General features: G+C 41.7%; 3 protein-coding genes across 3 annotated transcripts in view; 2 read left to right on the forward strand and 1 right to left on the reverse strand.

The window, feature by feature from the left end:
- Positions 1-2,050, forward strand: part of LOC145484373 (monocarboxylate transporter 3-like) — a 5,471-nt gene extending 3,421 nt beyond the window's left edge. Inside the window, exon 3 of the mRNA XM_081462990.1 lies at positions 356-2,050. Within this exon, the coding sequence (XP_081319116.1) occupies positions 356-695 (340 nt within the window). The 3' untranslated portion in view covers positions 696-2,050. The remainder of the gene's footprint in view (positions 1-355) is intronic.
- A 254-nt stretch (positions 2,051-2,304) lies between these two features.
- Positions 2,305-9,108, forward strand: LOC145483328 (monocarboxylate transporter 10-like). The gene is made up of 4 exons (XM_081461824.1): positions 2,305-3,537; positions 5,468-6,078; positions 6,376-6,745; positions 7,828-9,108. The coding sequence occupies exons 1-4, from the start codon at positions 3,366-3,368 to the stop codon at positions 8,163-8,165; spliced, it is 1,491 nt and encodes a 496-aa protein (XP_081317950.1). The 5' UTR covers positions 2,305-3,365; the 3' UTR covers positions 8,166-9,108.
- Positions 9,109-9,532: 424 nt separating this feature from the next.
- LOC145484374 (monocarboxylate transporter 4-like) lies at positions 9,533-13,731 on the reverse strand. Its single transcript, XM_081462991.1, has 3 exons — positions 11,964-13,731; positions 10,704-11,073; positions 9,533-10,070 (listed from the first exon to the last, which is right to left on the reverse strand). The coding sequence occupies exons 1-3, from the start codon at positions 12,546-12,548 to the stop codon at positions 9,892-9,894; spliced, it is 1,134 nt and encodes a 377-aa protein (XP_081319117.1). The 5' UTR covers positions 12,549-13,731; the 3' UTR covers positions 9,533-9,891.
- Between the last annotated feature and the right edge of the window lie 797 nt (positions 13,732-14,528).

Consider the following 14,528-nt stretch of genomic DNA (forward strand, 5'->3'; position numbering starts at 1 on the left):
GGAGAAAACGGCTTGGGAGAACTCCATAACGTTGTACCCTGCGACCGGATACGAGTAGCTCAGCCAATGAAATTGCAGCATTTGCATTAGTATTCTAGTGGAATTCTACTAACTGCAACTGATTAGTAGAAATCTACTTGGCCGAGTGATCGTAAAATTTTAGCCATCATGCAGTGTGCAGTGGCTGGAGGTCGTAGATGAAGATCGAAAGTGTGCCAGGGTGTCACGATTGCTTTTGGTTCTACTTCTCATCGGATGAAAAAGTGGTGCGAGGTTTTCAGTCAAGCAAGGCAAACCTAAAGCAAACGAGAATTACTTTGGACGCTCAAGTAAAATCCGCTTAAAATATGTTTACACTAACTCTCACGCAATATATTATGTCTATTATTCAGGTTAAATACTGTGAAGATCGTGGTATGTCTTTTGACGCATCATCAAGGCTCCTGCTTTTCATGGGAATACAAATTGTTGTTGGACGTTTTGCATGCGGGTTTCTCTGTTCCTACAAGCGGCTGGACAACTGGTATATTAATCGAAGCTTGTTGCTGGTAAACGGTACATCGACGATTCTTCTTACCTTGGCTCAAAATTACGACGCGTTCATTGCATACGCAGTGTTATTTGGTTTTTGTGATGGAGCTTGGGCTACAGTTAATAACATTCAATCGCTTACGTGTGTGGATCAATCTGAATAGCTTTAACCGGGAAATTTTGTTCAACTAGTTTCACTTCTACGTTCGGGGGCTTAAGCATTTCCAGCACAAGCATTTTACGAGCAATTTTGGCAGTGACGTTCACAGAAGTGAGACTGTTCGTCGCTGTTATTGAGAGTTTCTTCTGAATTACGAATTCTTTGTTATCAAGGATGGAGTTATTAAATTTCCAAAACCCTGGACCAGACGATTGTTGGTTATTCTTATATTGGATCTCCGCGTAAATCGGGTTATGATCCAAATCATAATAAGACTTCACGTCTGTTTTACTAGTGCGAGGAATTAGGTGCTTCGAAATAAGCCAATAATCTAATATACATCTTATCCATCCCGAGCTGTTCTGCCAAGTAAATCGTGCGTCGGTTGGATGTTGGAGTTTCCAAATGTCTGACAAGGTTTAAATTATTACACATTTCGACCATGCTTTGAATGGCCTTTTTCCTACTGCTTATATCTTTTCCGCCTATTTTATCAATATTTTCGAGAGGACAGTCTCCTCCCAGTAGATTTGCATTTAGATGAGGGCGTAACTTACTCGTTAGTTGCGTATAAAAGTCGACTTGAAGATTTTGGTCGTTGGGAGCTTAAATATTGGCCAAACAAAACTCTTCATCTTGTATTGTAAGATTAACAATAAGGACTCTCCCGTTTTTGTCACCGGTTATGCTAATATTTTCAGCTTTTAGAGTTGGTCGAATGAGGGTCATCACGCCTCTGCTATTGAGCCATGGGAGTAGAAAATGTCTGCTCTCCACTCCGGGCGCCAGACATTTTCAATTGCTTTGTCGCTATAAGTTTCTTGTAAAAAAATAACATCATATTTACCATTATGAAGCCATCGAAATAATCTTCTGCGTTTGATCGCCTTGTTGATGCCTCTAATATTCAGAGAAATGCATTTCAGACTCATCACAGCATGTGCAATTTAAAAACTCTAACACTTGTAAGGCCGCAACCAAACACGCTTTATCCAGAAGGTGTGCCAAAGCAAGATACTACAAACAAACATTACACACAATAAAACACCTGAAAAAATACACATACTGATTGAGCCGCTTAGCGGCTTCTTGTATAGAAGAGATATTGTTGGTATACGCCAAAATTCCACGTTAGTTTTGGTTGTTCTCTTCTACAATTCCCCGCGCGTAAGTTATAAATTCAGATTTTTGTGAGATGATTGATAACCTGTTATCAAGCGTTCTTCGCCAAAAACAAACAAACCAACAAAAAAACTCAAGAAGAAGAAGAAGAAAGCCTGATCGCAGGTTCGCTAATTAAAGGCAAAGAACAATAAGAAAAAGTAAACAAAGCAGGAGAAAGTCGCACAACTTTCTTCATAAATGGATGCAATAACCATGCAGTAACCAGCGAAACTTAACTATTTACGAAGAGAGAAACTGAGAATAAATTTAAAACCTATCTGAATCCTCTTGACTGTAAATTGTAACTGGTTGGTCAGCTAATGATATTTTCATAAAGATGTTACCGTCTATTGTCCAAGTACTGTGCCACTGCTCCGACTTCTTGCGCCTCCAGACTTTAGCAAAGAGTTCGCGTCGCATTCCTGTCAGATTTTCGTTGATGTATACGATACCAGCGCCTTGGTTCAGGTTTTGGTTCTAATATTGTTATCATTATCATTATCATTATCATTATCGTTATCGTTATCGTTGTCGTTGTCGTTGTCGTTGTGATTGTGATTGTGATTGTGATTGTTATTGTTATTTTTATTAAAGCCTCGGCCATCAGTTAAAAAACGCACCAATTCTCAGCTGACAGTTAAAATGTTGACCTATCCAAATAAATCACTATCCGGTTCGAACAACGTCTGGCCCGGAGTTTAGTTCAATCTAACGTGCGCTCTTATTGGTTGATTTATGGTCACATGGGGCCAGCTATCAATCTCATTCCCAGAGCCCACGTTACCCTTGGCCTTCGTTTGCTGTTGCGCTGGACAAGGGTAACTTGGGCTCTGGGAACGAGATTGGGTCGGCTATATGAAAAATTTACTTGTTCCTATAGCCTGCGTAGCAGGTGTTCATTTCCGATCCAAAAGCACGCGAAGGGAGTGCGAAAAAAATAAGGAGCAGGAGAAGGGGTGGGGAAAAATACTGATTTCTTTCCTCCCCACTCCTTCCCCTTCTCCTTAATTTTTTTGCTCAGCCCGTCCCTACTTCTCCCCAGTTTTTGCTCACCCCAGGCGCGCTCGTTTGCGCGCTCGCTTGCTCGATCTCCCCGCCTGGAGAACGGAAAGGAAACGTCTGCTACGCAGACTTTTGTTCCCCGAGGACAGACACCCTACCCCCTTCCCCCACCTCACTCGCTTCTTATTGTCCTTAAGATGATTTTTCCGGACACCGAAATTACATCAAATGCTCCATGAAATTATAAATCCAAATATTGAAAGTTCGGTACATACAGAGGCACACGAACAGTACAGCACAGCGTTTCCGCTGGTCAAGCGAACTTTAATTTCGTCCCATTACGTGACGAGTCAAGAAAAGATCTCTGACGGTGCAATGCGTGACGTGTACTATTGTAACCGGGTCGCCAAGAAGGACCGAACCATATCATCGAGTTGTTAGGCTCTTCTGTTTCTAATTCACCGCTCCAAATTTTGTCAGCTTTAAAGACGAATTAACAATATTCGACATGGCAAAGCTTTGCACGTCAAAAATGCCTCACAATCAGGACAGCCTGTGGTCATCGCTCGTGTGTTTCTCAGCAATGATGTGCTGGACTGCTGCAATAGGGTTCGTGTTTAGCTTTGGTATCTTCTTTCCGGTTTTCATGGATTACTTTAAAGAAGATCGAGAACGCACAGGTATGAATTATTCTTCTTGTTAAGGAGGTAGCGTGGCAATTTAAGTATTCTTTGAGAATGGATTCTACAATCGTGAGGAGAATGTGTTAATCTTGTTAAATTTATTTGATATTGATGTGAATGTACATGTCAGGTGCTGTCAGGCCGGTCCAGTTTTTGAGTTGGAACCCACGCAAACGCCATCATATTTTCCAGCTGCTTGAAATTTATATATATTTTTGAATTTCGGTGGAAATTTTATGTTCTGCTAAATTAACAGAATAAGACAAAAGAGGTTTTTTTGCTCCTCAAAGCCATTTGATATGTCATACAAAAGCCAGTTTGTTGATTTTTGAATCAAACTCAATAGAGTCTGTACAAACCGCAGATCTTTTGAAGTCTGGGTTTTAATTAAATGTTATCCCTTTTGAACGACAAGCTATTATCTGAATTTATTGCTTCCCTTTGTGTCATTTCAATGTTGATCTGTTATTGAGAAAGTGATGTGCTGTATTACATGATTACCAAGCGTTAATTAACATAACACACTGCATATGCATGTAATCACACTCCCTTTCTTGCATCGGAGCAATAATGCTTCCGAAGTACGCGACGTAGCAGACCGGCTGTTTAATAAGATCAGCAGCCTGTGAACTCGGACTGATTCCCAGCTGCTGCAAAGGTTATGGGGTAAAAGAAAAAGGAAAAGAAAATACGAATATTACACGCAGAACGAAATACAATTTACTGTTGCTGTGTCGTAATTGTTTACATTTAACCAGAGACCACAGGTTTGGAGACAAAGGAGTTTATTGGCAGACTGCAAAGCTACGACACAAGACCGAGACTGCAGATCTGACTCGTGACAAGCACGAGACTAATATAACAATGCTTGCGTCATTTCAACAATAAGTCATCCTCAATGAGGTGACGATTGACACGACCTCGCGATGGACTGTGTACCACTCCGGGGGAGGAGGTTAGGCGGGCTAAGGGTTCGTCGATCTAAAGAAATCTTGTGTTAATACCGCTAATTCTTGGTAGGATGTCCCCTCTGGATGTTCCCATTCTGTTTCATATCATGTCATTTCTTAGCATGCATAGTCTGGGCCTCCGCAGATATCCCAAGCTCGTTGCGTGAGCGTTGATCATATTGCGTAACAACGTAGATACAAGAAATTGCCCGTTAACAGTAACGAAAGTATTTATGTTGCTACTGAAGTTAGGCCATTCTAAAGCGATTTCAAAGAGTTTTAGGTTCAATAAGAGTAAATGTACACAGAGAAAGTGAGGAAAGGAGTTTTTACTGTACATGTATTCCTATCAGGCTGTATTTCAAGCTGCGGAATATATTAGTTTTTGAAATAGCGTACTGACGTCAGTCCCCGTGGGAAGAAGGGTCACTTGTCCTATGTTTGGGTATAGGGTTGCCGCTGAGGATTTGAAATCCCGCTCCTGCTTAGTACAAAAATACTGTAAAAACCCTACCCAATGTGGGATTACACCCTGTATTTTAAGACCCTGTTTAAGACAAGAGATAGAGGTCTCGATTGTACCAGGCATGAAGTCACGTCAAGAGACGATTATCACGGCACAAAGCGAAAGACAACGTTGAAGACTAACAAGCAACCATACCCTGTTTAGGACGGGTTCCGACCCTGTTTAGGACAGTGGCAAGTACAAATTCAGGACAGCGAGGCCAGAAAACCCATACCCTATCCGGCGATACGTCCCCATTTAGGCCAAATAACGGAGTAAAAGCCCTATTTTCGCACTCTCGTTTCATCTCAGCCACACAGAATTTATTTCTAGTTCTTAAACGCTGTTTTCCTAAATGAATTCATTTGATTTACTCTACATTTTACTTCTACCCTGAATCGGACCATAGTAAAATGTCCCTGGCAACTTGAAACAGTTCCTTTTCTTATTACGTTCTTGTGCTATTTTCCAGCTTGGATCGGTTCCCTTGCCATTGCACTCGTATTTTTCACTGGATCTGTCTCAGGAATCATGGTCAGCAAGTTTGGTTGTAGGGCGACATCTCTTCTTGGAGCCATTATCTGCGCGGTGAGTTTGGTCAGCGCATCAATGTCCCAACGTCTTGTGGTTTTATATCTTTCCTACAGCATACCATTTGGTATTGGCACCAGTTTTATTTTCAACGCTGGGCTCGTAATTGTGAGTAATTACTTCACGAGGCGACGATCTCTGGCCCTGGGTTTTGTGTCTGCTGGTCAAGGATTGGGCGTGCTGGTTCAGGGGCCGCTTCTACAGACATTGATCGATCATTATGGCTGGAAAACTACCTACAGAATCATGGCCGGGGTGATATTTGGTGTTTGTTTACTAGGAGTAACTTACGATCCTAATGTGAAATCTGACATGGAAGTAGAGAACGCTGACCAGTTGTCATCAAGTGACGAGAAAAGACCGCACCAGCCCCGAGAGAAAAAAAGATGCATGTTTTTGGACGTGTCAGTGTGGAAAATTCCGGCTTTCGTTGCTATAACCTTGTCTTCCGGTATTGCGCAATTTGGGCATTTTGTTCCACAAATTCATCTGGTAAGTTTAATAAACCTTTATTATATGGCTGAACTGGTCCGCGGTGATTAGGATAATTCTGATTGGATCTCTTAGCGGTCCGAATTTTGCAATACAGACCGCTAAGATGGACCGCTCACGGATTAATTTCGGTGATTTGCTTTTTCCGTCAATTCCTTGCACAAAATAAACAGTTCTTGTTAAGTAGGAGTGTTTATACCTTCATGTCTAGAGGATAATTTCAGTTAATGCTTTACCTTTCGCGCGCCGTTTATATGAAACTTAATGCTTGCATCGTCCGCTTATAACGTTTTTCAGATACGATTCTGCGAAGACATTGGTATAACTGCTGACAAAGCCTCCAAGCTCTACATTTATTACGGAATATCTTCAGCCGCCGCACGGGTGATATCGGGCCGAATTTGCGACATGAGAATAATAAACCCAATGTTCATCTATCAAGGGGTGGAATTTGTGGTTGGTTTGTCGACAATTCTCATCACCTTCGCTGACAGTTACTCTGATATGATTGTGTTTGCTGTGTTTTATGGATTTTGCGATGGATGTTTCATAACGACCTTAAACGTTATTCTTTTGACGAGCGTTGAAGAAGCGAAGAGGCCGGCCTGTCTAGGATGGAATATGCAAGTTGCGTCAATTTTTATGGGCAGTGGTCCGCCTATCGCAGGTAAGAACGTGACGTTACACACAAGTGATTTTATGCTAAGTCCTGTTTAGCTCATGTGGAAGGCGCGGTGGCCTCATCAGTGTGGTTAGTGCGCTCGACTCCGGATCGAACGGTTCGGGTTCGAGCCCTGGCAGGGGACATTGTGTTGTGTCCTTGGGCAAAACACTTTACTCCCACCGTGCTTCCCTCCATCCAGGTGTATAAATAGGTACCGGCGAATGTAATGCTGGGGGTAACCTTGCGATGAATTATCATCCCTTCTTGGGGGTGTAGAAATACTCCAAGTCACTTCATGCTACAGAAACCAGAGATAAGCGCCAGCCTGATGGGCCACTTGGCTCGTATGCAGACTTTACTGTTTACCTGTTGTGCTCATGCGTACTCGAAGATGTACGCAATTTACCAGTCGTTTTTGACGCTGACTCCATTTAATACTGCAATTAAATAACAAGGCTCAGGTTGACTTGTGGTGACTGGCCACTCAGTTAAAGACTTGCGTCAAATTGCAGGCAAATTTCATATTGATCACAGTTTACTTACGATGATGTAAGTGCACGTGTGCGCGAGTCTCGGAGACCCGGGAGAACCAGTGGCAACACAGGTTGGACACTTCCGTCTTGACTTGCGACCCCGTTTAGCCATGGGGGCGGCTGAAGATTTCCATATCAATAAAAAGAAAAATGGTTTCTTAGTACATATATCATGCATGCTTGCATATGCGAACCTTTTACGGTGTTATCTGAGTGTCATGCTGTTTCTACAGCTAAGGTAGCATAGAGGGCTGAGGGACGCACCAATATTTTTTAACGGGGGGGGGGGGCAATTTCCAACCAGAAAATTTCCCACCCCCCTCCCCTCAAAAGTAATAAGCCGTCCCTAATGTGACGATACTTTGCTGTATTAAGTAACGTGACTTCACTGGAAACTGGAAAGCTACACCAATGAGTAGTTCGGGTTTGCACGTGAATGTGGACGTTCTTGAAGCAGGAGTACGTCTGGAAGTTTCCTGTTGCAATGTTTCCTCATTCTTCAGCCTATAGTCTCATAAAATTTGAGAGCTTTTTCTTATGTTATACTATTAGGTTTGATGGCCGATAGAATGGGTTCTTACCATGGTGCATTCTACCTGGCTGGATGTACTGTGATTCTTGGGGCAGCGATCCCATTTATTCTGTTTTTCGTGAAAAGACCAATTGCCCACCACGAAGATAAAGGTCAGATCCAAAAACACAACATTCAAAGAAGTGACTTTCCTTTTCATATGGCCTATGCTGGGGAGCTTGGCGCCGATCAAGGTACGGAGGCGCACACAGACGCGCCATGCGGTGACCTCAAAAATGAAATGATTGACATGCCGTTAGCTGGTGGGAGTAACACGGTGTTGCCCTGTACAGAGGAAGGTAGCTGCAGGATGGTATGAGGTCTACCGAAAATAACAACAGCCCGCCATTGTTGTTAGATGCTGTGACAGGTACTTCCGAGACGAAATCCAGGGAAGATGGGTTTATTTCTAACGACACAAACACCCTAGAAACCCTGCAGCCCAATGCTTATTAAGTAAAAGTGCAGATTAATTCTCCATAAGCATCAACGAGCAGCGTGGATAACGAACAGGAAACAGCAGACCAACTTGTGTGCGATACAAAGTACTAGTCAAGCCTGAGTAGGTAGAGCATTTTTGGTAAAGACCAGCATCATGCCAGATGAACAGTACAGTACAACAGACCATTTTACAGTTCTTTGAAATGTAACCTAGCATCTGCGTAAAAGCGAGGTCTGGGTTGAACTTGTAATGATAGAGATTAGAAACTATTTAGCGTGATAACAGAATGATTTACATTTTATGACAAGCTTTATTTTAAACAAAAACAGAGTAATCTACATTCGAAAAGTAAATAGGTTTGTATCATAACAAAATCAACTCTAGCCTCACTTCTGTTCAAAGGCCTGATCACTCAGCACGGAACTGTAAAATGGGCTATTACTACACAACTTAACGATTCAAAGTCTCCTCAGTTCCCCACAGTCGTTTTCTCTATTTGTTACGAAATTTCAATAACATTTGCTTCGAGTTATGACATCATTTTCCCTTGATATTGTAATTCAAATGATGTGCATATAGCTCTAAACAAGAATTGCGAATTGTGAAATGACGAATATATTTTTTGATTGTTTTCTTTCACCTCGCGAGTCATCCTCTCTTGGCATTCTCTTGACACGGTCAACTAACGCCCCGTCCACACTACCCACAAGGAATTTGAAAACGCATCAAATGTTTTCCGTCTCCACTACGCCGGAGGAATTGAAAAATGCATCAATCACCAGTCATTTTCGATTTGTGTTTGAAGAAAACTACGTCGTTTTCGAAATGTTTTCCGTCCACACGCAAACGAAAAGCTGGCGTTTTCAAATTCCTCCGGTTTGAAGAGCGTTTTCGAAGGGCTCCGTTTTCGTGACGGATTAGTGTAGACGATAGGCCTCACCGTAGAAGAAAAGCTGCGTTTTCAAATTTCTCCGGCGCAGTGTGGACGTTCAACTAAGTGCTTGTAGACGTTAAGGATTGATTTTGGTTTTTGCTTCACTGACCCGAAAGTGAAAGTCAAGGGTACAGTGTCAAAGTACTGATATAACGGATGAAGATAAATCATTAAGTTTTAATAAGATTTTATTGGCTATTTATAAATACCTTATTTTTTTAATCACTTTCATTGTTGTTATGATAAAAAATCCTCACTGATAAAACGAACGAAGATAAATCACAACGTATTAATAATATATATATATTTTTGACTATTTATATATACCTTATTTTTTAATCACTGCCTTTTATGTCATGATAAAAAACACCTCCCTGAGTAGTTTTTGTGGGCAAAAGAAATTCTTCTGGTTATTATTTGGACTTCGCCTTTTGAACAAACCATTGTTTCGTAGTTTATCCAAACATAAATAAAGTTCGTTCATAGCTACTGTAAAGCTTGTTGATGTTCCACCTCCTTTAAATGGTTCTCTCGCTTTATTTACTGTTTTTTTTTTTAAACGTATATTAACTTAATCATATCATAAGCTGTGGTATTTCGAGCAATTACGAGCCAATTTTTTTTAACAGAATGTGGAAATATTCTTGACCAGTGCTTGATGTGATGTGATTAAGTGTGTGTCGTCGCCATACCTTCTTCTGTCTCTGGTTTTATTTCCTCTGTGTTTGGCTCCCGTTTGAGACATAATAAGATAAGTGGAAGACAACTAAACACAAAACCCATCGAACCAGCAACGTAGAATGCCAATATATAAGATCCAGCTTGGTCTGCTATGAAACCTGCAAAAATAAAAATATTAATCATTTATTAACTGGTCTCAAATGGAACAGTGAGTTTTGTATCCCCAAGACCCTCAATGAGGACACTGAGAGGTCGAGGGGAAACATTGAGGGTCGAGGGGAGACAAAACTCATTTTTTTCTCGTAAGGCCGGTCATTAAGTGTTTTGTTGTACTTCTCAACTTAAAAATGGAACAAACTGCGACAAGATTGTTTGCTTGACACCGGCTGTCACACAAATTTGACACGGTTTCAAGGTGCAAGACCTGATCACGTGCGAGTCGAAAGTTCAAGTTGTTGTTTTCCTAGCCGGAAGTTAGTGAGTTTTGTTTGTAAGTGAGCTTTGGCCCATGACACGTGATACGTTCTCCTCCAATCGCAAAACGAATTTGAGTTAGTAGATATAACAATGTTATTTATAAAAGATAATGAGATCGCCCTTGTACATCAACTTAAGCAGCCGAAAAGAGAGCGGTTAGTCTGAAAAAGTAATTTCAGGCTCCAACAGAATGCGAACCCACTGGCTTTGCAATCAATAGGCCATTTTCGACAAAAAAAAAAATTCTGAAATGCCCACCCCCTCCCCCACCTCAACTCATTACAACCACCGTAATACACGAACTACAGAAAAATACTAATTACCAGATAAAGGAGCTCCGGTTGCTATGGAAACTGAGTCTAACAAATTAGCCAATCCAAACGCGGAGGCTCGTTTTTTAGGTTCCACTGTCGTGAGCAACAGAAGATTTCCTGAAGTCAAGCTTGCTCCGTCTCCCACGCCAAAGAATGCACTGATTACTGCAAGAGCCACATAGGAGGAGGGAACCCCGAACATTATCACTGCTAGACCACTTGTAAACATTCCAAACTGAAACACGTAGATGGGATTAATTGCTTGCATGTCACACAGTCTGCCGGTAATTATGCGCACAAAACAAGACGTGAGTCCGTATATCATCAGGAGTTTGGAAGATTTATCGGCAGAGATACCCAAGTCTTCGCAATGTCGCACCTAGATGAAAGACAAACAAACAGTTACAAAAACAACAACAATGTACAAAGAAGAACTTATTTTTCACCCCAGAGTTAGAAATTGCGTTATATGAGTAAGAAAAAAGAAATGATGCGGGTGCTGGCTACCCGAAATAACCTGAGTTAAAAATGCCAGCCAGCTAAAGGATATTTTCGAAAATTTAAGGTGGCTCTGAACCCACTCCGAATAATTTGTTTTAAACTTTGTAAAAAGTTGCGTCTTATCATGTTTACACAATTCGCCGATAACAACATACGGGGGTCACCGAGCTCGTTTTTGAGTTATAAGCGCTGAAAGCTAAAATTAAAGGTGTTTCTAACAGTTTATAATGTTGCTATCGTAACCTGTTATATAACAAGGATGACTGCAACTTGTTTACCAATGATTGGGCATTCGTGTGATAACATTATTGTAGCATCACTCGCAGGGGCTTAGCCACGATTTTTCAAAGGGAGGGTCACACTTTGTTAAAGCGAGGCTACTCACCGGATTGTCATGGCGTTTTCGCCACCTGTCGTAGGTTGTTTGTATAAAAATGGCTCACGAAAAGTTAAGGGGTGTCAAAAGCCCCAGGACCCCCCCCCCCCTAGCTACGCCCTTGACATGCTAAACAGTGGTGCTATTCATCCGTCAAATTATAGCTGATAGAAAAGTGCTGAAGACTGTTCCCAGCCTCTTTAAACGGAAACGTCTGTATTATTTCTTCGAGTGCACCCGAAAAGATACCCTAACAGCTAAAAAAAAAGTGAGACCAAATTCCGTGATTTACAACCCTAAGCGAGAAGACGAGCATCCCCGAACCACCAACCCCGGGCTACAAGGTATAAGTATCGTTAACTTATCAATAACTGCAAAACCTCTCAACTTACCAAATGAAACTGAGGTGTAAATAACACAATGGACATCCCTGCATAACACACAGCTACAATGGTAAAGGCAGGCACTTTCCAGACTGAAAAGTCGATGAGTTTCTGGCATTTCTGCGGGTCTTCTTGCCCGTTAATTTCCTCTTGATGTTTTGGCGCCTCTTCATCATTGCCTTGAGCTAGTTCGTCCTCTATGTTAGGATCGTAGAACAAGGCAAGAAAACAGTTTACCGGAATTACAAACCCAAGCACCCTGTACGCAATGCTGAGGCCATAGGAATCTATCACCTTTTGATTTATCGGTGCCAGGGCGAAGACACCCAAACCAGCTCCCGCCGTCACTAGCCCCGTGGCGAACGATCTCCGCTTCACGAAGTACTTGGCTGTTATCAAGAAGTTTGCTGTACGGCAACAGCAGGCTCCAAATCCAAACAGGACACTGTAGGTGAGATAAAGTAAATCTACTTTTTTAACCAAGGAAGTCAAGATGAGGCCCAAAGAACTAAACAAGGCGCCGATTATGGCAACGGAACGGGAGCCAAAGCGATCACACAACCGTCCGGACACAGGAGACAAGCCCAACGTCATGGCTATTGCTATTGATCCAATCCACGCTGTGCGGATAAAACAACAGATTAATTCTTCACCAAGGCAAAAAGTGCTTCTTTATGGGGTTTGCTACACAATGTTTAATGACGCTTTGTGTAACTCACACACGTCAAGTACAAACTGATCTATGGATTACCAGCAGTTCTAGTGGGAGAGAACAAAATAGGCCATTTCCGAGCAACCTTGTGCCTCTGTTTCAAAACGAGTATTCGTGCAAAACCTTTCGTATGAAAATAAGTTTGATTTGCATGAAAATGAACCTGTTGGCAGAACTCATTGAATGACGGTTTCTCACGAAGATTCGTTTTAATACAGAGGTAAAAGGCAACTCACAAGTGGTCTAGCCGCTAGTGGAAAACTAGGAATGGCACGAGGAAGCTGGAAATTAAGAAAAAGTTGTCGTTGTGGAGAGGTGGCTGTTGTAGAGAGGTTAAAATAAAAGTGAATGTATGGACTGTCCGCAGAGAGCAAAAGAAGTGGCCGTTGTAGAGAGGTAGCCGTTAGTGGAGGTTCCACTGTATTAAATAGTACGACATCGTTCGAGCGTTCCCCTTGAAAGAGCAATTATTAGGGACCTAGCTAAAAAAAAACATACATGCCATTTATTTATACGCGGTAGAAACATCAGTTACAAGATTGAGATTGGCCGCGTGGGGGTACGAGGAGGACATTAGGCGATTGATCTCATTTTTAAAGGGGCTCAGTCACGGTATTTTGAGTTATTTTGGCCACATACAAAATTACCTTTAAATTGAAGGAAACCTGAAAATAACAGTTTAATAAGATAGAAAAACACCAAAGAGATAATGATAAACCATAAAGGAACAAAGATGGCTAAGGATGGAGAAGATTAACAAGGATTACGAACGACGAATTTGAAAAATTGAGGCTAAACTTTTCAAGATTCGCAAACCGCGACTGAGCCCCTGACTGAGATTAACACGGATTACGAACGAAGAATTTGAAAAATTGAGGGTAAACTTGTCAATATGCGCAAACCGTCACTGAGCTCCTTTAAGCAACTCTGAAGACAATATTGGAATAGGCCACCTTAGATCAGAACCTTTTGCCTCCGTTTCAAAACGAGTCCTTCAGTCCTCGTGCGAATCTTTCGCCCTTCTCCCGTTCGCCGAAAAAAGAACGCCTGATCGCAGATTGTGTTTCGGGAAACACCGACATCCTCTAAAAAACAAAAATAAGTATTTCTCAAGGGACCAGTAATTAAGTGTATTCGATAACCAAATTTGACAAAGAAATTGCATAATAATCGACGAAACTTCACACGGTTTTGCAGAATTGCCCATTGTGAGTGATATAAAGCACAACACTCGTGCCTATTGTGGTTTTGTTCAGGTGGCCGAATTCGATAACAGATGAATTCGCTGGAAAAAATGCCGGTTGTCATTGGTTTCTAGGCGGTTATTTCCTTAAAATAAGATAATTCTGGAGTAAAACGTACAATTTTTATCGGATAGCACAGCTGATAAGCTTTGAATTGACATATGGTCTGTGGTGGTAAGGAGAACGAATGTCTTGCGTCGTCGTTCTTGATTCAAAATTAATTTCTAACTACTGTGAACAAGGCAGCCAGTCATGTCCTCGCGAGGCGGTACACGAAGGGAATAACCATTCTACTTTCTTTAATAGCTAAGCTGTAGTGTATTGTACCGATACACGAGGTCAAAACCTTATGCACTCCATTTGTTTGGGCCCTATACGGACATATAAAGGTCATGAAGTCTTCGAACCAGCAGCCTCCAATTACCTCGACCAAAGTCGCAAATGCTGCAAATGGGTTATTTATAATGGGATCTATTTGCGACAGTCTCACAAAGGAATAGTGCTTGCACCAAAGTAAACTGAAAGCTGCTAAAACAAACAGATTGACTAGCTTTTGCACAGGGTTTTAGCAGCGCTTGCGACGTTGAAGATAATCAAATGCCTGAAATAAATCTTTTC

The sequence above is a fragment of the Orbicella franksi genome, chromosome 4 (genome assembly GCF_964199315.1).
Source record: "Orbicella franksi chromosome 4, jaOrbFran1.1, whole genome shotgun sequence".
Classification (NCBI taxonomy): Eukaryota; Metazoa; Cnidaria; class Anthozoa; order Scleractinia; family Merulinidae; genus Orbicella; species Orbicella franksi.